Consider the following 27,416-nt stretch of genomic DNA (forward strand, 5'->3'; position numbering starts at 1 on the left):
GTGCCGCGGAGAATGGGGCGCACAGACTAAATCCCATGGGATTTTAGGGATTGTGCTGGGAAGCTGCAGGTGTGTAGAGCAACACTTTCCATCTCAGCCTGCAGTTCCCACGCAGTGGTGTGTGTAAATGCCTACACACTGGTTATATGCTGGGGAACCACCCTGTCCTGCCTCTGGTTCTTCCCTTGGTGCTGTGCCCACGAGGGTCCCTCTGTAAGCGCAGGGAGTTGCTCCAACTGTGCTAATTTCCCCCTGTGAAGTTGAACAGAAGTCAAATTAAATAAAGCTTCCAAGGCTGGAAGGGACTGCCAGCTCGTCTTTTTATTTGGTAGCAAAACTCAGGATTTCAACTGGTTTTTTCCAGCTCAGTGCAGCTTGATCTTTTTCTGATCTCTGCTTTGTGACTCCCTTTATCAAAGGCCAGTAACCTGGTGTTTCATTTGTGATTTCAGTGTTTCCTCCTGCCCTAAAGATGTGCCTAAGCAAATACCAGCCGCTCAGCTTGGGTTTTTATGTCGTAGCTCTGGTGGAATATGTTGCAGGTGTCAGCTTCAGCCTGTATTTACTGCTGCCACTCCACTTTACCACGGCCTAGGACATGCTTAACTCTTCCTTGGGGCTGTGAGAATATGAGTTTCTGGTTATAAAAGCTTGCTTGATCATACAAATAAATAATGTTTGGCTGTTATTAAAAAAATGTGGGAGATGTGAACCATTTTCTGTGAAGGAATTTATAAGCAAGTTCTCTACAACCCAAGACATACAACAGAAATAGCCTTAATTCCTAAAGTGGTGTAAAGTCTTGGGGACAAAATGTGGAGGTCCCTAGTCCAAAGCTGATGGGAATAGATTCATGAAAATAATTATTTTCTTTGCGTTTCCTAACTGAGTCTCCAAAATTTAGTATGGAAAGAAAGACAGAAAAACATTTTGAGGGCTCAGAATTAATGTTAAGGCTTTTTTAAAGCAATAATATTTTTTTGCAAGTCAAGAGAGCATTGCTTTCAGGTAAAATAAAATATTTTAGTTTGGATGTTCCTAATGAATGCAAAGTAAAATGGGAAACAGCATCAGCTCCACATGAGTATTTAGGGCTTTACATAAAATTGAGATCTCCATCTGTTCTCCTCCTTATTTAATCAAAGTATGGGTTTAAATCTGTTGTCCACTATATTTGGAGCAAAGCCTTCAACTCGAAAAATACTACCTTTTCCTTAAGTACCTTACCAACTATGCTATTCTGCAGGTTGTACATCTTTCATTCTCTTCTGCTGAAGTTGCTTCATTTAAAAAAAAAAAAAAATTACAATGTCATTGGAGCAGGAGTTGGAAATGGGTATTGCTCTGGCTACCAGAGCAGGCATTAGAAGCACGTTTTTCTGCATCATGATGGAGATTGCAGTATTTCTGTGAAGTAAAATGACTTCAGCAGAAGAGGTGGAGAAAAATTAAAATCTCATCCCTGCTTGCAAAGGGATTTGAATGCACATTTGCTCACCCAAAAATGTTTCCAAGGAGTGTCTAAAGGGAAAGTTTTTCCCCTTCAGAAATGCCAAAGTTACTCATTTAGTTAATTTCAGGTTTGGTGATTTTGTTTTTCATTGTGTATTTTTTGAAAACCATTTGGCTGGAGTTTTATGTTAGTCACACCTACCTTTGTGGCTGGCACCCACAGCTTTCATGACTGAATGATTTGCATTGAGATGGGAACACTAGGCTTTAATGAGCTTTAAACAGAACCTTTGAGATTAGCAAACCTGGGATAACCTTGAACAGAAGCAGGAAGCCAGTGTTTGCCACCCTTACTCTTCTGGATCCTTACATGTACAGCTCTTACCACAACAGGATGATAAAACCAAAATAGGGGAAAAACCCACCAAACTTCATCCTTCCAAATACAGTTTCTACATCATGAGTGAGATGGTCGGAGCGAGTGGCAAGTACGTGTATAACACACATTCCCTGGCAAAACTCCCCAGTGCAGGGAAATTGCATTTGACAGATGCTTTGGAAAAGGATCAGATCATCTGCAGTTGTAATTTTGGGTTTTTTTATGAATGTCAAACTCGAGCAGCAGATGTGCAAAGAACACCTCTCCCAGTGAGTGACGCTGAAGCAGCTCATTTTATCATTTCTTCTGGGTCTAGACTAAACAAGGCCATTAAGCCAGTGTGCCATAGCTGAGGGTGAGGACAAAGACAGCCTTTTCTGAGTCAGGATGAAGCCTGTTTTCCAGGGAAGGTTTGCCAGTGAAAGGCAGAACCTCAGCCGGACCTTAGAAACGCAGCCTCAGAAAACCTCTGTGCCGTTACTGCTTCATGGAACTGCTAAAAATATTGAATGGAAAATGCAAGTATTAAGGAAATGAGGTAGATTTGGCCTTTCTGAGCTGGATGGCTTCCAGTTTCATCAGCTTCCCGGAATCCTTGCTGCGAAAATGAAGAGCTCCTTGTAAATCTCAGAGAACTGTCAGTGTTTTTCCTCTCATGTGGCCGTGCTGGCTTACAGGGTTCGGTGTGTGGGGAGACCTCTCAGCATCAAGCAGTGAGTTCAGAGCTCACAACTGCTGGGATGGCTTGAGACAAATGCTCAAACCACAGCTTTCCCAGGGAATTATCTTATGGGGCAGCCAGAGAGAGCAGGCTCCAGAGGAACCAGTGGCTGAGGTTGCCACTGTGCTGGCCCACGAGACCTGCTTTGAGAGGGACATGTGGGATCATCTCCTGTCACTTTGCTGAGCAAAGAGCATTGAGCAGCCTTCTGTGGTCATGGGAGGTCCTCTTCTGAAATGATCTGCACGTAGCCAAGGGCCTGAGCAAGTGAGAGCCAGAGTAACGTCACATTACAGGTTATGTGAAAATAGAAAATGCAAGTGTTGGGTTTCACACTGCTGGACAGAAGTCAGGAGGAGACAACAGACACTGTTAATGGGTTTAACGTGCAGTGTGGAGAAGCCAAGGGCTGGAGCTTTGCCTCATGTGGTTAAAACTATGCTTACCCAGCGAGAGGCAGACAGTTTAAATTTAATGTCAATTACGGAGATAGAGGCTCTCTGGGAGGACACAGCCAGCGCAGCACTCTTGCACCTGCAGAACTCCTGCCATCTCAGAGCTGGGATGAGCATGGTGCACTATGCAGCTAGCAGGGATTTGGGGGTTCCTGCAGCATGTCCTGTGGGGCAGAGTCGGGGAAGTGGCAGCATGCCCTGGTGACGTGGTCAGCAGAGCTGGCCCAGCCCCACAGCTGTCTCTTGCCTCTGCTCCTCCACGTTTGTGATTGTGTTTCTGCTGGCTCACATGGTGTATTTTGAGGTAGTCCCAAAGCATGCCAGGACATGGTGTATGTTCCAGGGAACAGGGGGAGGTTTGCTAGGGGGATCTCCAAGCGAGTTCACCAAAATTCCCCTTCCAATTTTACCTTTAGGGGCACACCGCAACAGTCAGCACTGCCCAGGACTGAGAAGGTGTTCACTGCATTTAAATCTGAGCCAAGAATAAACTGTGCATTTCAACCACATCGTGGCAGATTCCTGAAAACAAGGCCTGCCTTCATGCTTGGAGGGCTTCCTTGCCCTGCCAGGAACCACAGGGAAGAGCAACAGGAGCTTTGGCTGTAAACTACTGCTGAAGACGGGCTGTTGTGGGCAACTACACACAAACCTCTCCCTGTGCTTGCCTAAAGCCTTTCCAGGACAAGCCTTTGCCCACATGCCTCAGCCATCATTTGTGATTCTCAGAAGGGAGAAAATGTCTCCTGAGCGTCCCACCTAGAGCAAACACTGCAGTGTGAGACAGGCATGGACACTGTCCTTCGCACCCAAATTTCAGCAGCCACTGGAGAGCTCATGGGCCTGCCGGGAAGGGCAGCAGTGTTGCAGAAGGCTTTTTGCTGTCTTGCATTGCCAGGCCATCTTAAAGTTGAAGAGGGGATGTGTGATCTTGTGATTAAGATCCGGAGCTGGAATTCAGGAAGCTGGTGTTCAGCTTTGTCTCTGGGGGGCACAGGCAAATTTCTTAACTTCTATCCTTTGCTCTCCTATCCATTCACAAGAGGCTAAGAATACTTTTCTTTATCTCTTTAGGAGAGGATGTGGCTCTGATTGTCTTACACAATGTGTCCTTGATCTTTCCAGTGCAGCAGTGTAAATGAGGGAGGGCTGTCTTGAGTCCTGTGGGCTGTGGAAAATGCCAGTGCACAACAGAGCCATCAACCCCCTGATTTTTCACTTTAGGATCGTCGATGAAGGATGAACAGGATCAAGCTGAATTCAGATTTCAGCTCGACCATAGGTTTTTATATTGGTATGGAGATGTCACCACCTATGTTACCACCCTTCCTACTGCTCCCCCTTCCCAGGGAAATAGATAACCAACCAAAGGGCAAAATGCATTGAGATCCAGCATGGATTTCATGAAGGGACCCTGAGACCCTCAAATGTATTTAGTTTTTTGATCTTGATGTGGGCATCAGAATAACTTTGAAGATAGCTCTGTCAAGGTCCCTCCCGTCACAGAGCTGCTGTGAGGGCTCTGGGCAGCTCTTGGGCCAACACCTGAGACAGTTCAAAAAATGAATGTGACCTGTTTGTGCTGCACAGAGCTCCCATCAGAGCTCCTCTCCTGCATCCACAGTGGTGCCTGGAGCTTGTCTGGCAGCTGCAAAGCGGAGGTGCTCCGAGTTGGTGTATTTTTAGGCAGGCATCGCCTAAGTGTGCAGATGACCCCGTGCTTCCTGGTCATGTTCCTGACAGTGCTTCTGGCTGCAGGCTGTTCCTGTGGGCGATCTCAAGGTCAGGCAAGCTGATAAGCTTTGTTAGGGCTCTGTCATTTTGGCAGCTCTGCTTCTGGCGAGGAACTCCCAGGCTGTTAGAAGTGACGTATTGGAAAAAGTGTCCCTCTGCAGCTTGTTGGGCTGCAGATCTCTTGTGACAGTGTCAAGGAGGTCCCCACTCCAATGTGCACTATGGGGGATTAGTGCACTGCTGGAATGGATACAGCTGGGAGGACTTTAAGACTTTGCTGTAACAATGGAGGCATCCTGTGCTGCCTGAAGATTCCCCCTGCCCCTGTGGTGTGATGTTGGCAGGGAGTTTCTTTTCTTCTCAGCTTGGACAATGCTCCAGGTGGGGTTTATCAGTCAAGCTGATAACAAGGAAATCTAGGACTGAAGCCCCAACACCTCAGGAGAATAGGGAACGTACTTCCCCTCTGCAGAGGCTTTGCTCTGCTCCCCAGCTCCAGTGTCTCCTCCAGTGCAGCTTTGCTGAATCAGAGTGTGGCCCATGCGCAGCGTTCTGCTGCATCATAACACCCTTACGTAATCTGACAGCTCTGGCAACCTCTGCTCCAGTGAGTCCCAGAGCTCGGCGAGCAGGAGCGCTGCCAGCCAGGCTGGTGGTGTGTTTGGAAAGCCGTGTGGGCCAACTCCTGCAGCACCTGCCTGCATTAAATGCCATTCAGCAGAGTGACACTTCTTCCTCCTTCCCCTATGTGAGATGAATCAAAAAAAAAAAACCCCTCCTGCATGACTTTTGTTTATTTTTTTACATTGATGAGGCTTGTCCAGGTTGCAGGTTGAGCTTCTGAGGCCTGGGATGCTGCCTGCATCTCTGTGGGACTGCTCCAAGCACGCAGTGACCGAATGATTCTCATTGCAGGGACTTGAAGCTGGACAACGTGCTGCTGGACTACGAGGGGCACTGCAAGCTGGCAGACTTTGGAATGTGCAAGGAGGGCATTCACGATGGCATCACCACAGCCACCTTCTGTGGCACACCAGACTACATCGCTCCAGAGGTACAGGAAACCTTTCTTTGGTCAGGAGAACTTGGTCACAATATGGAAAGTGTAGGTTAGCTTTGGAACAGCCAGTGACTTTTGCTATGCCTTATGTGATTGCTGAGCTCAAGGTTTCCTCCTTAGGTGTATTATCAGCCCCTTGTGAAGTAAAGCATGAGTAAATCTTCAGGCTGCTGTATGCACTGATATAAGCTTTCATTTTTCTTTAGAAAACGTGAGGTGAAAAATGGAAATACAGCTGCAAAAAGCTTGAGAGGCACATACAGATGCTGTCCCAGCTTGATTTGGAAGGAGCTTGAATTCTCCTTCGTTACTCAGTTCCTTTTTCTACCTCCTCACACTCCCTGTCATTCTCCAGTCTCAGTACAAAATTAATAAACACCTCTATAAGGAACAGCTGCTCTCCACATGCTTCCAGATGTTCTGACAGGGCTTCACATCCTTCAACACAATTGAATTCCTGTCTGTGGTTGATGTTTGCACCATTCTCCCACACTCACACTGCTTCCCCTTTCCAGCTGAAAGCCTTGCTGTTGGAGCCAGGTAGGTGTTTTCTTCCCAAGGGTGAGGAGGAAGCAAGGTCAGCTCACACACGTGGCTGCTCTGCCGCTTCTGAGGCTCAGGCAGTTTTGCTGGAGTGCCCCTTCTCCTCCAGCTCAGCCCCAGCATCATTCTAAGGGCTTGTTCCCCAGGTGACCCAGCCAAGCTAATTCAGCCCTCGTTTAATGCATCTGATGTGCCTTTATGCTGATCTGGGGGTTCCCAGAGTGAGATCACTTTATGTTCCTGGACATCCACCAGCCTAACAGAGAGCACTGTTAGGGCATAGCAAGAACTTCTGCATTAATGTTTCCAAATCCTTTTTTCCTGCCCTGCTCAGTTACGCAGCTTCAAGGTTGGTGTTTCTTTCCCATGTGTGCTGCAGATCCTGCAGGAGATGCTGTATGGCCCCGACGTGGACTGGTGGGCCATGGGAGTGCTGCTCTATGAGATGCTGTGTGGCCACGCGCCCTTCGAGGCTGAGAACGAGGACGACCTCTTTGAGGCCATTCTGAATGATGAAGTCGTCTACCCAACGTGGCTCCAGCAGGATGCAGTGGCAATCCTCAAAGCAGTGAGTTCCTTTGGCTGTTTGCTCTCTGTCCTGGCTTTCTCCAGCCTAATTCCAGCAAAAGAGAGCAGGGCCGGGGTGTTGGCACGCAGAAATCGCAGTTACCCTGACCCTGACCCTCTTCTTATCTCGGATTGAAGGGTAAACAGAAAAAACATCCTGCCACACTTAGGTGTGTTTGCATGGTTATGGCCTTCATAGGGTTTAGTAGCCAGCTTGGCAAGCAGAGTGTGAGCCTGTCCATGTGTCTGGGCATTCCCCTGCTTGCTTAATGATTGACGATGTGTGGTCATCACCCAGAACAGAAGCAGCAGGTAAACACAGGGTTTAATCAGTAGCAACCATATGGCCAAGAAGTGAAGGCTTCCTGATAATCCTCCCTGGTAATGCCAACATCCCCCAGGACTGCTGCCTCCCTGCATGCAAAGACAGAGGTTTGAGTTTTGTGTGTTTGGGAGGAAAAACCCTGGGGCTGTACAGCAAAAAGTTTGAGGAGAGCTGTTGCTGGCAAAGCTTTGTCCTTGTCCTGCCGTGTATCCCTGACTTTTTCCAGGAGTTCTTTTATCCACATGCCTCACATCTTTGCCTGTGACATAGGAATTAAGCTTTGAAGATTTTGAGCTGTGAGTCTAATGGACTGGAACTGCCTGGCTTTTCTGTAATGAGTCAAAAGGTGATCCTGTGACAAGAGTGTTAAACTACGAATTGGGAGACCTAACTTGGCTGTTCTGCTACTGACTTCTTCCTGGCACTCATCAAATCATATCTCTAAGAACCTTTTGGAAGGAGAAGGGTCAGCGTGTTCCCTTTTCTTGTAAAAGCACTGTGGACAAAGATGCATTAAAGACTGGATACCAGTAAATACTATAGTAATAGAGGATCTAAGAAATAATTGGATAAGGTAATAATTTATAGAAACTCATGGAGCACAGACCCAAAGAAATGGCGTAGTCAGTGATTGGATCATTTAAGGGAAAAAGGAGAGTTCTTAGTAGTAAAAATCTGGATATTTTCTGCTGAAGGGTTTCTGTTGTATATGACTCAAACAACTACTTCCTGTAGCTGAAAACACATCTGATAAATTCCACAGAAATCAACTGACAATAAAATCCACTCCTGGAGGAGTAAGAGGAGCTTTGAAATCACAGGTTGTGCTCAGAATTGATTGATTGTCATGCTGGAGGCTCTCTTGGGTTTTGGAAATAACTCATTACATATTTAAAAGATAAACATGTGAACTTCAGACTCAGTGCAGCTTCTGGAGCAGTGTTCATGTGGTTGGATTGGGCCTCTTAAGTGCCTCTTAAGTACCAATTCCTCTTCTGCAGTGACAAGTGCTAGAAGAGTGTATTTGTTGCAGGTATATTGCATAATTATGAGATGGAGGTAAAATGAGGTCCTGTAGATGCTTGTCGTAACAGGAATCTCAGGGTGTAATAAAATATGATTTGTGTTTTAGCCTCTTGATGAAATGAGTTTTCCTCACTGATAGGGCATCCCAGAAACAGCCAGTGCCAGCTGCAGTCAACCCAGGCTGCTCTAGCTTGTTTTCAGAGGCCAAATTTTAACAGCTTAAGGCTTCTTCTGTGATTAACAGGCAAGGAACATGATGAGGGACACTGGAGAAAGTGGGCCAGAATTGAGGAGGGAGGTGAGAATTTAAATAGAAAGCAACTGAGCATCTCCAAAACACAATCAGCTCAGTAACTGCTGGTTCCTTGCCTGGAAGAGAGTCTCCTCTCCAGCCCCTCTGCTTGTCTGCTGTATTGTGTGTTGCTGGTGATACAAAAATGAAAGCAACACTGCCTCTCTGAAATGCATGTGCACTGCTCATGAGAAGCACTACGCTGTGTCTGCTCTGGGAAAAAGGCTGAAACTGGGGGCATTCACCAGGGGTCTTGTGATTAACTAGTGGGAAGTTAAACTGAAATGTTTACTGCACCTTCCTTACAGTTCCTCAGTATTTCTGCTCCCTGAGTGGCTGCTACTTGGAGGTGATTTTTGTGTCTTATTTCTGCAGCTTCATGGTAGCTGCTTTTGGGCCCAAGAGCTGTTCACTGGAAGAGCTCCTTCTTTCCTCATTTCTTTCTTATGCTGAGTTTTTAGGGGCATCGGAGCATGTTGGCTTTCATGGGAAGGAAACATCCTGTCCTGAGATTGTCTGGGGTCCTAGATTAACATGGAAATCACACACACTTTGATTTCTTCTGAATGATAACAAATGTTATCACTGCTGAGGTATTATATTTGCAGTGCACTGATAATGTTTGGTCAGTACTCTTAGCTGTTGGTATAACAGAATGGTAAACCACTTTATTTTAAGGAAGACAGCAGATTTTCTATCTGCTAAATATGTAGATTTTTTTTTACACATACTTCTGTTGCTAATACTTGTCTTAGATGCAGCATTATGACTAAATGAGCATCTTCTAATTGCTATTTTTTTTTCTCCAACAAAACATGCAGTTGAGCTCTCTGATTTAATGCTGTGACGGTGCTTTCTAACCATGATGCTAAGAGCTCTGGAAAATGCTACTGCAGTGACATAAATGATTATAAGTAATTACATGGCACAGGGAAGCCTGTGGAAGATCAGGGAATTAAACCTCGGTTCTCTTGTATTGCAGGCTAAGGCCTTAATAGCCTTAATAACTGGATTATCCCCTTACTGAAAGTTCTGGCCTCTAACCTTGAACAGACTAGTGAGAATTCACTGAGTTTGAATGGTACAAAGCTCTGTAATGAAAATCAAATTCTTCTGCTAGGAAGGTGCACTTAGGTTTAGGTGCTTAGAGATGCCCTGCAGATATATCTAGGTTTAGAAAGCACGTGATCCATTTGCTTTTGTGAAGAGCTTCATTTTAAACAAGGATAGTAAGTTTAGGACTCATTTCACAGATGCTGTTGCCTTGTTTTGCTTTCATTTTGCGTAAGTGCATTTCACCAACTTCCCCCCATCAGAAACCACACTATTTCTGAAGATTGCACCCTGTTCATCTTTGCAGTTTCTTGATAATAACAAAACTACGTTGTTAGGACCTCGTTTACGTCACTGGGTGTTCCTGGAGGGTTTGTGAGCACTGGTAGCAAGGAAAACAAAACTAACCTCAGTGTCCTGGGACTTTGTATAGAATTGAAAGCAGAAGTATTTGTGCTCCAGAAAAAAAGTTTTTATCTGTTTCCCTTTCTAATTGTTTTTATCCTTGAAATTTCCCCTGAAGAGCTGCAGAGGGAGTAGGGCAGATCAGCAGGGTTTGATGGAGTCAGTACTCCCAGAGGAGGAAAGTTGAACATCTCACTTGTGTACCCTGCCCTGTCTGAATGTGTCGCTGGGGAATTCAGGTACTGATGCTTCAAGTCAAGAGGAGAGGACTCAAACTGAGGTCTCCTCTGCTTGTGTGAACAAGTCAAACTGGGCATGGGTTTGCTTGTGGGAATAATAAAAGTGCAGGAGAGGAGAACTGGTGCTGAATGGATTCAGACCACTTCAGCTTATTCTAGACATAAGTTTTGCTTTGATTTTAATTCCTAAAGGAAAAGGATTTATCGATCGCCCTACCTGAATGCAGTTACAAGGAGTTCATGGCAGAGGAGCTGTTGGGTTTGTGTGTGTCAAATAAATTCCTTCAAATACTCTTTGCCATCAGCTGACAGAGCAGTCACCAGGGCCTGATGATGGAGAAGCTGTGAGGGAGAAACTGTGTGAGTGTGCAGAGAGCAGAGGCTGCTGCACCAGATCTCTTACAGGGAGAGTGCAGCTAGAGATTACTTTGTTACAGCATATCAATATTCTGAATTTGTTAATTGTCACCAGTAAAAGGTGCTGGAACAGAGAGGGGAGCTTTCCAGGCAGCCTGAAGCTTTGGGATTCATCTGAGTGAACTGCAAAATGAAATACAATCCTCTTGTTTCCCATAAGCGGGGTGGGGTTTTGGCAGCGTGTTGCAATCACTTCGTGCATAACTTTCTCAGATGCAATTCAGCCACGCTGCCTTGCTCACAGGCAGCTTAGTCTGAGGGGAGAATGGAGGGACACAGTGAAAATCAGGTCTCAGAAGTCGATGGCATAATGGGAAGCAAATTCCCAGGGAAAGCTGCAGGGATTTTCCTTTCCGAGTGTGGGTTCGGGTGAGGAGAGAAGGGCTAAGCCTACTGAGCTGCTCCATGGGCTGGTGATCTCAAGTAGCAATGCTTGGCCCAAAAGCTTGGAAATTTGGATAAGCAATTGCAGCTTTGATGTTTTCACCCTCAGAGCCTGGTAACAGCAGGGGCTGGAAAAACAGCATCTCCCTAGGGAATTGTTAATACTTCTCTGCCTTCTGCACGCTGGATTTCCAAGCTTCTGTCACAGCTGAGTTTGCTGAAGCCAAGGATGTCTCTTGGCATTTTTATGTTAACCCCCAGTCTTAATGAGAGCTCTGAAACACTTCTGGCCTAGCTGAAATGCTCCTTCCAAAAGTGAGGCTTAGGCAGCTTTGCCTGTAGCTTTATATTTTGGGGACACAAATGAGACTAAAGCCTGTTCTTCCTCCAGCTGGTTAAAGACATGCATTTTTAAAAAACACTACTAGAGTTAAGAGAGTGGGCAGAAGTGGTTATATCTGCCTCCAAGTGGTTTTTGTGTGAAAAATAAACACCAGACAAGAAAAGAGGAAGGTGCAGAGGAGATTGGCTGTGGTTTCAGCACTGTGCTCTCTCTCAACACAGGTGGAACAGCACTGGGGAGTCCAAATGCCCCTGGATTAGTGTGAAGAGTGAGAGGGTTGGAAAAGTGAGGAAGCTTGGCTGAGGGCAAGCATGAGAAAAACTGCATCAGCACTACAGTGCCAAGGATGCAAAAGAAAAACCTGAAGATGATTTGTTTTTGTAGAGAACAGCAGCCTGGGAGTGACTCAAAAGGCAAATGGTCTGGTTGAGTGAACTCTCTCCTGCTTTGTGTCACTGACTTCCTTTCCCCCCTCCAGATACCACTGAGACTTTGTTCTTGCAGAATTGTGTAAAATCCCCTTTGCACTGTTCAGGTTAACTCAAGGGGCTGTCCTGTCTGGGAGTGGTGCTTCAGACTCAGCTGCTGCAATAATGGTGCTCTGTGTGTCAGTAGGAGCTGGGTCCTGCTCTAATGACCTGTGTTTTATGGACTTGTTTCTGGCTGTCAGACCACAAGGTGAGGGCACTGGGATTTCCTGTGTGTACCCCTGTGCATACATAGAAATAAGCTTGGTGGAAGTTAGGAAATGTGTACGTGGATGGTTTTCTTCTTCCCTAATTTGCAGCTGATACTAGGTGAGGAAAAACTGTATTTGAAGGGTAACTTCCTCTGTCCTTCTTTGTGGTGAAAAGTTTTTCCCATCATTCTTCAGGAATCCTAAGTGATGATAAAGTGAGATAAATTTTAATACTATGTTTGTGTGTGTGAGTTGAATCCAGGACTCCCTAGGGAGTACAAGTCATCATTCCAAGTCATCAGAAAGAAATACTGAGGAGCTTCTCATGGCCCACGTGAGTAGCACACAGGGCAGTCCAGTTTGGCTGGAGGCAGGATAACAGCTCCAGCAGAGCCTTTGGAGATTCAGGCTGGGAAGGCCCTTACTGTAATGGGCTGAGAAGAAAGAAGATTGGAGAGATCACAGAATGGTTTGGGTTGGAAGGGACTTTAAACACCATCCAGTTCCAACCCCCTGCCATGGGCAGGGACACGAGACCAGGTTGCTCCAAGCCCCATCCAGCGTGGCCTTGAACACTTCCAAGGATCATTCACAGCTTCTCTGGGCAACCTGTGCCAGTGCCTCACCACCCCATAGTCAGTAATTTCTTCCGTATATCTAGTCTGTATCTGTCCTCTCAGTTTAAAACCGTTCCCCTTGTTCCTATCTGCCTGTGTAAAAAGTCCCTCTCCCTCTTTTTTATAAGCTCCTTTTAAGTACTGGAAGTGTCCATGTACAGATACAAAAGAAAATTCCCTAGGACACTTCATCCAGGGCTCACTAAGGGAGAGAAAGCAAAGTGAGCACTGAGCTGTGCTGTGGGAGGAGTGAACTGCCCACCCTAAGGATGCCACCAGGAGTGCCCAAACCCTTGGTGAGGACCCCTTATTTTCAGAAAGGCTTTGTGGATGGTGAATTCTCTGAGCTGAACCAGACTGGCCCCACCACTGTGGGCAAATTGAAAATGCCTTTAATGAGAAGAGGAGGCAAAGGGATGTAGTTTTTACCTCAGAAAGACTTTGAGGCAGATTTTTTCATGTAATCAAAACAAACTGTCTGCTGTGACAGAGGAGCAGAGGGGAAAAGGGTGTTTCCAAACTGCTGATGAGAATGTCTGAGTTCAGGAGAGGTGTGGATGGTGCCAGCTGCCTACTCTCTGCAGCTGCTTGCCCCTGACATCAGCAGGCTGGTGAGGTCCTCTGGACTTCGGAGAAGTTTATTCTGTTCATACTCTGCAGTTGCTTGGGGTCTAACACCGCTAGATATGGGGAGGTCAGAAGTAGCTGTCGCCAACTCGGATACCACAGGAGTGTCTGCATCCTCCATCAGCACACCATGCTTTATAACATATGGGCTTTCTGCTGCCTTCATGCCTCACCTTTTCCCTAAGTCCTGGGCAGTCAGTTTGGCCACTGTGCAAACTAGACCAAACCCCCCTGTGTTTGTGCTTCCCAGCCCTCTCCTGAGCACCTCCAAGGAGTGAAAAGAGACAGCCAGATGCTGATGGTGCCCTTGTGTCACTCTGCACAAGGCTTGTCTCTCCTTTGCACTTGTATCCTGCAGATCTGGACCAGGTTCTTTCTTTCCAAGTGACAGAAAAAGGCAGATAATCTGTTTCGCATTCAGTGCTGGAACAGCCAGAATGAACTTGTTTCTGAATGAACCAGATGTGAGTATTTTTTAGGCAAAGTTCAAAAGGAAAAGGGACAGCACGATGGTGGACCCACTGAAATCAAAGAGGGAGCTGGATGAGCTCATTGCTTTAGCCTCAGAGCTGAGGAGCCTGCTAACAAAGGCAGATATTAAAAGTGCCTTCAAATATGCCAATAAATTATTCTCCTTGGCATCTCTTCAGAGTTGGCAGTCTCCATAAATTCTCTTGCACCATTTGATTAAGCCTTGGCTTTCAGCGTGAGGCTGATATATTTGAATCTCTCTGTGAAGCTCCGTGCTGGATCTGTGTACACATTTTTCCTTAATTTTATTTTTCAGAAATGCTTTCATCTTGTATTTCCTGGTTGGCTCCACAGCCACTGCTGCAAAAGCAGGACTTTGGAACCTGTTGTTTCCCAGCTGGGGAGGAGTTCTGCAGTTTTAAATGATCTTTTGCCTAGACCGTTTCTGCCATAAACACACAGCGTGGTGAGGTGACAGGGCTGTGCCCCACCACAGGTGGCCTTACCTCTTCTGCCTGAGCTTGCACATCCATATCTGTAACCTGCTCTTATTTTTTCCCTTCTAATTCTCAAACAGCAAACGGCTTTCCCCAGTGATTTTAATCTCTTCTGTTGATTGTTCACACCTCTTTCTCAAGTGCTCCTCTTCCCCACAGTGATAGTCCCATGCTTCTGAATAATTCACTCTGAAAGAAAACTACAGACATCTGTATAGAGCTTGCCAAGGCCAAATTCATCCTGAAGTAGTCATTAGGCCTTTCACCATTCCCTTTCCAACAGGCTGAAATTAGCTTCTCGTTTAAGTCTGCAGTGTGCAAGCTCAGATTTACTTCAGTAAAAGCTCCTAAACCAGCCTATTGTAACGCTGTGAGTCATCCTTCTCTTTCCTGCCAGGGATGGGGGAAAATGAAGGTTTATTCCTTGTGCCAACATTGTCTTCCCTGTGTTTTTTTCCTCCTTACTCCCTGGTGCTCAAGAAGGAGCGATTCCCATGTCCAAGCCTAAGACTTGTGGTGCAGGCTCCTTCCTCAGCTCTGCCACAGCTACACTGATATTCCAGACCCACAAAAGGGGTTTGGTGAGGTCCATTAAAATCCAGTCTTGGGGAAAAGCCCAAGGATTCATTTAAGAACCTGGGTCCAACCTGCATTTGGGAATGATTGCTGGATGATGAGGCCAGCTCTGGCTGTGCAGCCACTGGCAGAGGGGGCCAGTCCATCTCACTGGGAGGTCTTCACACTGTGATAGAGGTAACAAAACTCTGGCTGACTGAGCTGTTCAGGGCTTTAGGTCTTACTTGTCCCTCCAACTTTGAACTTTATGACATGCTGTGTCTTTTCAGGAACTTTAAAATGAAAAGAATTGAAATACAACCAGGACTACAAAAAAAAGGCTCCTTTGATGTATTTTTCTTTTTCTGAATTGGCCTTTACAGGTTTGTCCAGGGCACTTTAGTTGCCTTTGTACTTGACCCTATGTAAATAGACCACCCAGGGTTGTGTAACAGATTCTCAGTTCCTCTTGACAGGACTATCAGAAAAGGATTAATTGTCTTCCCCTGCAACCCAAGGGAGATTTTACTCCTGCTTAAAACAAGAGCAGGATCACACTCCCAGTCTGTTAATAAGTGTGATGCTCATTCTTTTCTTGATGTTTGTGCTACTCTGATTGATGTATTGATTTAGTAATGGATCTGCATATCCTCATGTTGTACCTATAGCCTGACTGTGGTAATTGAAAACCAGCAGCAGGATTCTGATACTGTCTGAGCAGCTCCTGCAGCTGGTGACCCATGTGGGAACTGGGGACAACTCCTCAGTCCTGAAAGCACAGCTTTCTGGGGTGTCATCCTGACTAAAACCTGTGTCAAATATTCAGTATATCTAATGACTAAAGTTAATTTCTGCTTATTATTGCTTATTACAGGAGTACCAAAAGCAGAAGCATCAAAAATCACTAGTTATCCTCAGGGGCCAATGCACTTGATAGATACTTTTTATTCTACATTAGTGTTGATGAGTTAGTTGCTGGTGAGTGGGGAGAGGCAAGGAAACAGGTAAATTTTAGTACAGCAAGGAAGTTTGGAGCTATTCAGATAGCATTTCTTTGTGGTAGTCAGCAAAGTCTCATCAGTTTACACCACCAGGAGATTTGGAGCCAGATGTGTCTGTCCCACATGGGAGTTGCTCTGTCCACCTGGGTTTATTTTGCTAGTCTGTCCACCTTGGTTTATTTTGCTATTCTCTTGCTCAGCACTGTTTGCAATCCAGTTAATCCTTCTTGTTCCCTCAAGCTCTGTCTGGGCAGCATCGAGCGGCCGTTTCTGCACCAGGGGAAAGCGAGATCAAATTTATCTGCTTAATGCCCACTGCACTGACATTTTGTCCTTCTTGCCTGGGGCTGGCACACTGGACATGTGACTGTCAGGCTTATTGTTGCAGTCTTCTGGCTTTTAGGGAGCTGGGCTGAAGACTTATTTTTACCTCCCTTTCCCTTTTTATCTGGAAAAGGAGATAACAGACAGATATTTCACACTCCCTTTTCCTCCTCTCCCTCCTCCTTAAAATGCTTTCAGGGCAGTCTTGTACTTCTGAACCCTGGCACTGTGCTTGCTGGACCTTCTCTGCACTGAGGGATTTCACCTGCTCCCAGTTTTGTGTAGCCAGGACTGACCACAGGACTGTGGGGTCACATCTTGGCTCAGCACCATGATAAACTGCACTGGTAGGAATCAGGGCTTTCAGCAATTGATCCTTCTGTGTGCAAGAGAGGAGCAGAAACACCATATGGCCTCTGATGGCTGCAGTCAGAGCAAATCCCCAGAGTGAAACAGAGGTGCCACAGTGACTCCAGTGCTGCTCTCAGCAGCACAGTGCTCAGGGAAGGCCAAGAAGATTCCAGCTTCCAAGTGCATGGCTCACACCCACAACCAGGCACTGGCTGAGCTGCCCTAAGTACAGGGACTTCATGGGACAGCTCTCTGACCACAGCATTTAGTGAAACTGGGCTGTGCTGCCTCCCTCACCCCCTGTAACCCACTCCTGTGTCTAAGCCCTGGATTGCTCTTGCATGGGGAAATGAGGCATCTTTGTGAGCATCACCTGGCAGGACTGGGGTGGAGGCTGATGGAAGCTTTGCCCAGGAGAGTGAAAGACAATTCTGGCTCAAAATGAGCAGCATTTTATTAAAAAAAAAAAAAAAATCCTGGCTTCCAGTCATTAAAAATACTACAGGCATTAACAGACAGAGCCATAGAACCATCTTTCTTCTCCTTTGTTTGAGGGCTAATGGCACCTCAGACCGTGGGTTTGTTTGCCTTACATAATAGGCAGCCAAACTGTTTTCAGCAACTACAGCATTCAGTCTAGAGATACATGGAGGGAAGCCTTAATTAGAGTAATTGCTCTATTTATATAATGATTCCCTTTTGTCTGAGATCAAATGGATGTTTGAGAAATCTTATTTCCTTTCCAGTTAATTTCTGCCCTGTTAGTTTAGCTCATGAATCTTAATGAAGAGAAGCACCTTGGGTATCTCCTGATCTCCTGCTCTCTCTCATTACTGGAGGGGAGGCTGTGGGGCATTAATCTCCTGTGCTGCTGCTGCTGCTGCTCTTTACTTTGGTAGCAACACGGGAGAAACACCAATAGGTGAATTTTAAAACCATGAACAGGCAAATCTACCATTCCTTTAACAGTTTGACTTGACTATTACGCTGCCACAATCTGAGCAGGGGGCCCTGTGAGGCACGTGGTGGGATGCAGAGGTGACACTGAGGTACTGCCATCTTATCTGTGACAGGCTGTCCTTGGGCTCCTGGCAAAATAAAATGATGAATTTTCCTTGGTCTCTGTTTCCTGCCTGTATGATTGGGAATATCCTCCATGTCTGCTCTGTGCCTGTGTTTGAAAGATGAGCTGCTGGGACACAGCACAGCTTTCTCTTATAGGGTAAATACACCAGAGTCCTGGGTGGAACTGGTGTGTCTAAATTGTTTTTTAGTACAAAGAAGAATAATTTCTTCCTTTTCCAGATGGTTGACAATGTGAAGGGACTGCCTGAGCAGAAAGTTGCATTTCTCTTCCTGAAGTGCAGTACTTCTGTGACAAAATTGAGCCTTGTTAATGTTTTCCTAGAATGTGATGCAATCTCACATAATCTGTGGTATTACTCATGAAATTAATTTTTCTGATGCAAATGCACATACATCAGTTACGTAAAACCAATCAGGGATTCCAGTATTGAGAAAGGTGACTTGTAATTCAAGGAAATTAATGCAAGGAAACAACTGGTTTCTGCAAACATCCCTGCAGTGACTCCCGGGCCGTTAGACTGATTTGCAGACTCAGCCTCTTGAGACAGAAGTTGCAATGCTGCATGTGAGCAGCACTGGAAGAGTCCACTACAGCCTTGCTCTGTGTACCAGGAGTCCTGGAGCCCTTCCCAGCGTGGTCTAAGCTGTGGGTGAAGGGGAGGACCAGCACAGATCCCCCTCACCTGCTGCAGGCTGAGCTCCTGGGGCTGACGCAGATTTTCCCCAATGGTTGGCACTGCTACGGCAGCATTTTCTCCTTGTAGCTTCACGGGCCCTCTGTGGACTAATCCCCAGCTTTTAATTTCTTGTCATGGCTTGCTGCATTTTGTCTCAGTAAAGGTTTTCAAATGATCTCATGAAGTCATGGTTTTGGCTCATGCCAGCAGCTGGTTTTGGCTGCGATGCTGCTGGGAGGGTTAGTTGAGGTCAGGGAGAGCCTTGCTTCAGTTTGCTGCTCAGCAAACTGGTGTAGCCCAAAGGATCCCAGTCTGAGGATGCTCCCAAGGGGCTCCTTACCCTGGGAATGGGATAATTTCCCATGGCTGGTTGTGGTCACAGATCAAGGGCTTGACAGCTTGGTTCAGGTTTGAGCTTGATAGTGTTGCTATCGGTTTTGCTGGGAGGCATCTTGGATTTGGGTTTCTTTTTGCCAAGGAACATCTCTGGTTTGCCTTGTTATTGCCTATTGCCTATTAAATTTTTTTCTTTGTGTTTCTTTATTTCTTCATCTGTGTGCCAGAGACTGAGGTTTCTGCTGCTTTCATGGATATTGCGGAAAATTAGGGACACTCAATTAAACATTAGGAGATGACATCTTTGCACTAAAAACTTTCTGCTGAACATCTCTCATCACCTGCATTGGAGGGTTGTCCTTGGAAGGACATTGAGGGCTATCAAACGTGTGAAGCAAGTGTCAAACCCTGGCCTTCCCGGGAATGCCAGGAACAGCCAACACTTTGTAAGACATTTTCCAGCTGTTTCTGAGTGCAGCCAAAGGGATCATGAGGAAGAGGAGCTACACTTCTGAAAACCCTTTCGCTGTGTGTGCAGAGGGCTCTGTCTGTGTAATCTGGGCACTTTACCCCTCCTGCTGCACAAGAGCCTCTCACACGGTCAGGACAGGGGTATGGGCTGCAAATGCTCATTTCAGAGATGGAGGCTGAGCTTGTAATTAAGTTTTTCAGAAATCTTGAGCTCTTTGCTTTGCTGGAAGTGCCGTCAGACAGCAGAGGCAGCACAAGACGGGCTGCCAGATGCTGCCCTGCTGCAGCAGAGAAATGTCAGTGCTGCCTCAGGCAGGGAGGAAGCCGGATTCATGGGTTTTGGAGCCTTTGAGAGGTCATTGGAGTCTTTTGGGTTTTCCTGCCTACTGGGCAACATAAACTGAAAATTCATCCCTTTCTGTGTCAGTGCAATAATTTCTGGTGAATTCAAATAGTGTTTGAGAGGCTTTGCTATTCATTTTAGTGGAAGCGGGCTTCAAAAATTTCATTCTGTCATTTTATTTACCTCTTACAGCAAAGCAGGCAGCTATTCCAGTGCAGAACATCAGTGCTGTCTCTGTTGGAGTCATCATTTGCATTCCTGCTTTTCAGCTCAGATAAAGGCTGGAGCCTCTTCCAAGACAAACACACCCCCTTCACTGGGCTGTGACAGACCTGCCACCTTCAAAATTCACCAGGTGATTTTATGTGAGGGAAGAGTAGCCATGCCCAGCCTGTGGTTTTCCATCACAGCCCCTGGGTCCAGAGGTGTGTGTGCATCCACAGGCTGAGTAACCTGGCTTGGAGCTGCACTGCCCAGAGTACAGGGCTGTGTTTCACATGCCACATTGCTCAGAGCCCCATCCAACCTGACCTTGAGTTCTTCCAGGGATGAGGCATTCTCTGGGCAACCTGTGCCACATTTTTGCTGAAGCAGACCAGTGTGAATTTGACTGCCATGAAAGGGGAGCCTCTTCATGCAGTCTTGGTAGTCTTGCTAGAGTGCATGGTCTGTAATTCACTTTCAAGGTCCTGCTAGCCTGTGCTGGGTGCTTCCAGTACCCGGGAAATAGGTTTAGAGAATCCTCTCCAGAGTGGTTTATGGTGCTGTGTGGTCACTGCAGCCCCTTGTGCTTCACAGCCCTGTTTCTACAGAGCCAGAGAGGCAGCAGCACTGAGCATAGGTGAGCTCATTCCTGTTGGAGGCAAGGAATAATTCAGAGAGGTTTTATGGAAGCCCGGCATCAGTTTCAGCAGCCAACTGGGGGAATGTGCTCCAGCAGTGGATGAATTTGAATCCTTCACTCTCCTCCTGCCTCCTTTAGGCACTCATTGTGGGGTGGATGGTGCCTAGAGTTACCCAGCTGAGGTTTCCCAATCTCTGCATCCATGGACAAACCAGAGCTGGCTGCTTGAATTTGAACAGTTTTGGTTTGAATGGTGTTTTACTTTCTCAGACCTCAAAACAGCCCACCTTAAGGGATGGTCTTTGTCTAATTCTCATGGTCCTAACAAAAAGGGTGTTTTAAGCAGCCAGGAATGAATTTATGTTGGCTCTTGACTTGTTGCTTTGGATGCCTTTGCTTGGTGCAGTTTTGGCATCACATGGAATAAATCAAGCAAATAGGAATGTAAACACACTTTTATATCCCAGGGCTCTGAACTGGTCTGGAACTGGGCAGTTGGGTTCAGGTTTTGGTCTTATATGGTTGGTCATGAATGGAGACCCAAGCAAAGTGTATTGCCAGTCCTTTTCAGAGTTTATTTACTTTCATGATTATTTTTTCCCTTTCCACATTTAACGGAAGGTTGCTGGTGCAATGGAGGTGGTGGTAGGGCAGGAGCCAGGAGACATGTAGTGTATTCCCAGATCTTTTCTCCATTTTTTTCTTGTCTTTTTGGAATGTTTTGGTCTATACCACTCCCGGCACCAGAACTCTGGTCTTGTTTGAGCTTTCTAGGTGTTCCAGCAATGCAAATAAGAGGTAGTGAGGTGCAGATATCCATCTATGGGGACAAAGAATGAATTTCTAGACAAAGACAGGGCTGCCAGGAGGTTTCTGATCTGTTTTGCAAAACAAAGAAGCCTAGTTCAAGACTTGCAAAAGCTTGTCTGAACCAGGTCTCTCAGAGATTTTGGCTTGACCCATTACTTGTTTGGAAACCAAGCTGTGTCTGGGGATCGCTATCCCACAGAAATGTTGGGGCATTCTCTTGGGAAACAAACTGTGTTGAAGTTCTGGTGGTAGAAAGGGAGAAGAACAGGCTGGAAGGGCTTGGGAGACACAGAAGTGGTGCTTGTCCTTGGGCCTGACCCTGGAAATGCTGCATCACCAAGGGCTGAAGAGTCCAGAGGAGAATGGGAAGAGCCCAGCTGAAACATCCACCTCATCTTTGTTCCTGTCCTGGTGACTGTTCGTACAAATCTGGGTGCACTCTGCAGCTCTTTCTACTGATGGTTTGGGTGGAATGCTGGAAAATGGTCCTCAGAGGGCTCAGGGGGTTAGGGTGGAACTGGGGGATTTGTGCTTGATGCCAGCAGCGTCTGGGGTCCTGCAAGGTGTCAGCTAAAGATGCCCCATCTGCTTTGGCCCTGAAGCCCCCTCAGAATGGGGTGTTGGGGAGAATTCTATACATCAGGCAGTCATTTTTCTCCTCCCCACCTTCTCTCTAGATGGGGAATGACTAGACCTTTTATCCACTTGTCCTAGGAGAGTTTGTACCTTGTGAAAGGCTCCTGCAGTCAGAATGAAGCTGGTCTCTTCTTTTCATTTCCCCATTGCTGAGATGCAGCAGACTTGGCCATTCCTGAAACAGTGACTGATTGTCTGGTTTGGCTGGTTCAGCTGTTTGCTAAACATAATGCTCTTTCATCTTCCAGGAAATCGTCTGGACACCTCCACCGGAGTGCAGCTTGCTTTATGCTGCTGTTTCAATAGGCAAATAAAAGCAGCTATTTTCCCAGTTTAAACATAACCTGATTTCTCCAGTGAATTGGAAATACTCGAGGGGAGGGGAAAGATTGTTTATTACTGAATTTTCAAGAACTGTAATCCTAAATTAACAAGCCAACCAGCTCTTTTCCTTCCTGGGGAAAGGATTCTCCTCCTCCTCCTCTTAAAGAATGTCCACAGCACTCCATCATTTTCATCAGGACCTAAAGGGCATCCACCAGGGCCCTCTCACACCATCTGTGTAATGTATGGCTTTCCTCATTGCTCCCTGGCAAGGCAGGGCACTTTGGCTGAGGTTTGAGATTTCTTTTTGCTGGCTGCAGAATAAAAATGTTACAAAATTAAATCCTTTATTGGCGTTTCAGCAGTGAGAGGGGAGATGGTCACCTGTCTGCTCGCATCAGCTCGGGGTGCTCCAAAAGCCAGTGCCTTGCCTGTTTTCCTGTGTTTCCTGAGATGACAGGAAGGAAAGCGTAGGCATCTGGCAGTACTTCAGCAGGGAGAGGTTTAGGAAAAAGGCACAGCTCAGGACTGACTCCAGGCCAAAGCCTGGCTGGCTGCTGGGCGTCATTTGAGAGCAAGCTCGTACTCCTGAGAAATTAATACAGAAACAAATAATGACGAAACCCACTGGGCAACATTTGTAATGTTGCAAATTATGCAAGTCAACTTTCTTTTCTTATTGTGGTAATCAAGGATTTCACCAAAATGCTAAAGGACCAGGAAGAAATACACCCTGGCTTCTCCCTCTGGGGAGTGAGTCAAGTTCCTTGCATGCGGTTCCATTACAAGGAACTTGAGAAGTCTGGCCAGCAACTGGGTTCAACAGGAAAGCTGAGGACAAGCTTTTGTGTGATTGCTAATGGGTCCCTCTCCCATGGCCGTGCCGGATGGGAGGGAACAAACAGCCCTTTCTGTTTTGCAGTTCATGACAAAGAACCCCACGATGCGGCTGGGCAGCCCCGGGCTGGGCGGCGAGAGCGCGATCCTGCGGCACCCTTACTTCAAAGAGCTGGACTGGGACCTGCTGAACCAGCGGCAGATGGAGCCCCCCTTCAGGCCCCGCATTGTACGTGGGGAGGAGGGTGGAGGAAAGGGATCCCTGGGGGGTTTTTTCCTCTTTTTGGCTCTATTAGCAGATTTATTCCCATGAGACAGGAAAGAGGTGAAGGAAGGGAGTTGAGGCCTCTGGCCCTGGCTTGGCTGCTGGTTGGCCACCTGGTGAGCCACCTCTTTTCCTCTCCATGCTGGGTTTTCAAAGGCAGCTCTTTGAAAAGATGCAGATTTGTAAAAGCAACTGCAGCGGGTTAGGCACTGAAGTACCCTTTGCCTTGCCCCGAAGGTAAAACAGGGTAAGTAATCCTCATCCTGCTCGCTCCACCTACCCGTTCACAGCAGGGCTGGCTCTCCCCTGTCCCTCTGTGTCTGTTCAGCACCCAGCACAGTGCTCCCTGCTCAGGCCACTGTCAGTGAGTGCTTTTAAACGTCGGAGAGGCTGCAGAGGACACGGTGCTGCCCTTGTCCTCAGTAGTGCCACACAGGCCTAAGGATGCTCTGTGAGAGCAGAGTGGTGCTCTCCATGGACAGCCTGTCCAAGGTTGTCTTTGTGGCTTCCTTGTCTTTCAAATTATTGCCTGGAGTGGCTTGTCTCATGCTGTGGTCATTCTGCAAGTTCTCAGTGGCAATGGTCCACCCAGTCCTGCTCCATGACCACTGGGTGCAGGACCAGGTACTTGGGGAAGGTGTGACAGCTCAAAAGCAGAATCTTGAGTTGCCCCTTTGCCTGAATCAAAGGCTAAAGGAGCCTGCTCAGTCTGCCATGAGCTGGGCAGGATCTGGGAATGTTGGACTTCAATGTCAATAAATTTTATTGACCTCAATGTCAATAAAATATCTTGCTCTGTGTGCAGGAAAAACACATGTCTCATGAAAATGTGCCACAAGCCCAGTTTGTGTGTGTGTGCATTCTAAAGAGCCCCACTCTGTGGCACACAGCAAGGCATCCAGCACCTGGAGGCCAGCCATTTGTCTTCCCACGGCCCAGTAATTCATTATTGTGCAAGTTTAATGGCTGGCACAAAGAGGAGTGTCCTCCACCTCCTCCCCAAAACCCAGCTGAGACACTCTGCAGATAAGGAGGGACTGTGTGGAGTCAGCCACTTGGGAACACAGCTGATAACTGCACGGGGTCTGTGCTGCCACTTGAGGGAAGGGACTGATTTATGTGCCCTGCCCTGCCATGCCTGGCCAGAGAAGCCCCCAGAGTTGCTGTTAGTGAAATCTGAGAGGGGGTTCCTTGTCAGAAACCTGTAGAGGCTGGAAAAGGCTTTGTTCTGTAAGAGGCTCTGTGGGGGCAGCTGCTCCCAGTCCAAGCCCAGAAGCAGCTCTCAGTCAGCTCAGCCTGTGTTATGGAAGTGATGGTTCAATGCACTGAGATGCAGAACAAGGATCAAGCAGATGATACATACTTCTGACGTGTCTTTCCTTTGTCTGTTCCATTTGACAGAAATCCAAAGATGACGTGAGCAACTTTGATCCAGATTTTATAAAAGAGGAGCCCATCCTGACTCCCATTGAAGAAGGGATCCTTCCAATGATAAACCAAGATGAATTTAGAAACTTTTCATTCACCAGCCCAGAACTGCAGCAGTAGCTGTGGCTCCAGAGCAAGGTTGTTGAGAGGACTGGGAGGAAATGAAATGAAAACCAAGTTTACCAGTAATTTCATTCTCAAGGAGTAACAGTGCACTGACTTGCACGATACAGCAGCACCACTGTCAATGTTACCTTAATGTGAAATTGGAACCTTCCTGTGTTTGTAGGACTTCTGCAGCTCTTGGATCAAATATTGACAGGGGTGGAACAAACATGATATTGTAAATAGCTGGTGCAGACTAAGCATTGGATGCTGAGCTGGTTGGCTCAGCCTGAATGTCACCACTTGCAGTGGATTCGAGGAGTCAGCGTGAGCATGAAACAAGTGTCTTGCAGCCCTGAGCCTAACAGACTTGTTACAGTGCTGATTGTTTGCATGACTTTTGAGGAGTCCCAGCAGTGTCCAGCATTTTGGAGACATGATCCAACATCCCGTGGCCTGACTGAACCAGATGTTCCTACTGACTTTACCTGTTTCCTGCAGTATTTATTTCTTTCCAAAGCACAAATGGCTCTCTTTGACACTGTCTGGGTTCCCATGTGAAATATTTCATTGTGCTGACTAGCAGAAGGAAAAAAAAAACAAATGTCCTGTGCCCTGCACAAATTCTTCCAAATCAAAGGGAAGTCATGTGCTCGTAGTGTTTTACTGTTTGTGTGTGTTGAAAAGTTTTAGTGTTTGCATTCTGTGAAATGCCTTTTTACATCATGCATCTTCAATGCTCCTTTCTTTGCCTCCCAGCTGTTTTCAACTATAATGTAACTTGTTGTACTGTTTATTTAGGCCCTTTCTATTTAATTATGTTACACAGAGCCCCTTTTGTGGGTTTAGTGCCTCATTAAAATTTTGATCCAAAGTGGTAGCACTTAAATTATTCGTAGTCTTATTGTGATGGGACCTGCAGAGCTGGCAAGCTGCTTGCAAGCAGAGTTGTCACCCAACAGGTAACGGAAGAGGACAACTTTTATCCCATGAGAGTGATAAACCTTATCTAAGATACAGAGTGACTTGGTTTGGTTTGGATTTAAGGGCTCATTACTCACGGGGCACTTTTTATCGGTTGCATCCTCAAGCTTCTGCCTCAGGCAGACTGAGATGATTTTTCAGTGCAGGTTTTAGAACCCAGATACTCTGGGAGATGGTTCTGTGCTTTCCCTGCTCTCCTGGAAGTTGGATGATTTTTCTGTAGCTCCTTGGCACACCTTTGGCCTTTTTGCTGGGCTTGAAGCTGGATGACAGGTTTATAGCCTCTTCCTTGGGCAGATATGAATTGCTGGGGAAGGAAAAGGATTTTTGCCCTCTTGCAAAATTGATGATGTTTGTATAGGGCTCCCCAAAGGCTTTAACTTGAAAGAAGGATGAGGTGCAGCAGAGAGGGACAACTCTGCACAGACCTTATCCCACTGCAGCTGTGGGGATTTGTAGGGGAGCAGGAGCCTTTGGCATGGAAGTTGCACAGGCACGACCCCCCTAACAGCACAGACCCCCTGGTCTGTACGTGCTTAGCTTCTCCAAGCTAGAGACCAAGTTAGAAGTAAGAAATCAAAGGTGAGATCTACTTGCAAGAATTACTCCTTCCCACTCCAGTTCTCTCTACTTGGCTGAGTCACTTCTACCTCTAAAGCATCACTGAACTGTCAGACAAATGGGGCAGAGGCTCAGTCATGCTTGGACTCTTCTTGCCTTTGTGCTTGTGTGTTACATCAGTTCTCCCTCTTTCTTTCCTGTGTCTCCCCTTCCAGCAAGCACAGCTTCATCCTTTGGTCTCCCTTCCCTTCCATGGGTACCTTCTAGCCATGTTGCAGCTCATCCCTTCGCTGGTCTGTAGATACCCAGCTCCTCCAAAGTGGGGCAAGAGAGGAAGAAAGACAGGTTCCGTTGTGTAAGTGGGAGAAAAAGGGCAGATTTCCAGAAAAAATGATCCAAGAACCAGTTGTGCAGGCTGGCTTGAGTTCCTTTCCCACATAGGAAGAAACAGTAGAGGGATGGATGCATGTGCATGAGGGGCCACTGTGGCACCTTGTTTGCGTGTGAATGACGTGTGGTGTTCACCTGACTGGTGCAGACATGACCCAAGGCAATTCCTCACTCCAATTCCCACTCAGTTTTCCTCGGATTGCAACTGCAGCAGCGCTCGCTTGGCAAGGGGTAAGTGCAGCTAAGTTGGCCACCAAGAGTGGGAGCCCCAAAACTGTCTGTGAACTTGATGTTGGTGGCTTTTTGACTCCCCCACTGTCAAGGATTGTGAGCAGCCTCTCCTTCCCTGGAGGTCAGTGCTGGAGAACAGTAAGTGGTACACCCTTTTTTGCCAGCACGGTGTTATCATCCCAGGGTTTCAGGTGTGTTGTTCTTTGGGGCTCTGGAGACCCTATGGAATCGTTCCTGCTGGAGAAGCTACTGCCGCAGTGTTGCCTTCAGAATCAAAATGTGATGCCATTTCCATGGCCCCAGGATTTGAGTATTTACATCACTGACAGCATGAAGAATGTGCAGTAGCCACCTTTGGAGATCTTTATTGGTGTGTCAATATCATATTTCTTATCAATACCCACCAATATGTCTTCTGAAAGCTTGGAGAATGGGAATTAAGTCACCTCTGGAGGTGTCTTGCATTGTGTGTACTGCAAACCAGAAAGCTTGTACATCTCTGGAGGATATAAGATGGTTTTTTGGGGAGCAGGAAAGCTCTCACTGTGGCCAGCTAGTACCTGCTGTGTTT

At 46.7% G+C, this 27,416-nt stretch overlaps 1 protein-coding gene across 3 annotated transcripts in view; it reads left to right on the forward strand.

The window, feature by feature from the left end:
* Positions 1 to 25,559, forward strand: part of PRKCH (protein kinase C eta) — a 116,131-nt gene extending 90,572 nt beyond the window's left edge. For all 3 annotated transcript variants that reach the window (XM_048305855.1, XM_048305857.1, XM_048305856.1), the window contains 4 exons: positions 5,657 to 5,795; positions 6,724 to 6,912; positions 22,967 to 23,110; positions 24,548 to 25,559. In XM_048305855.1, coding sequence (XP_048161812.1) covers positions 5,657 to 5,795; positions 6,724 to 6,912; positions 22,967 to 23,110; positions 24,548 to 24,694 — 619 coding nt within the window. In that variant the 3' untranslated portion in view covers positions 24,695 to 25,559. The remainder of the gene's footprint in view (positions 1 to 5,656; positions 5,796 to 6,723; positions 6,913 to 22,966; positions 23,111 to 24,547) is intronic.
* Positions 25,560 to 27,416: the final 1,857 nt, after the last annotated feature.

The sequence above is a fragment of the Corvus hawaiiensis genome, chromosome 6 (assembly GCF_020740725.1).
Source record: "Corvus hawaiiensis isolate bCorHaw1 chromosome 6, bCorHaw1.pri.cur, whole genome shotgun sequence".
In the NCBI taxonomy this organism is placed as follows: domain Eukaryota; kingdom Metazoa; phylum Chordata; class Aves; order Passeriformes; family Corvidae; genus Corvus; species Corvus hawaiiensis.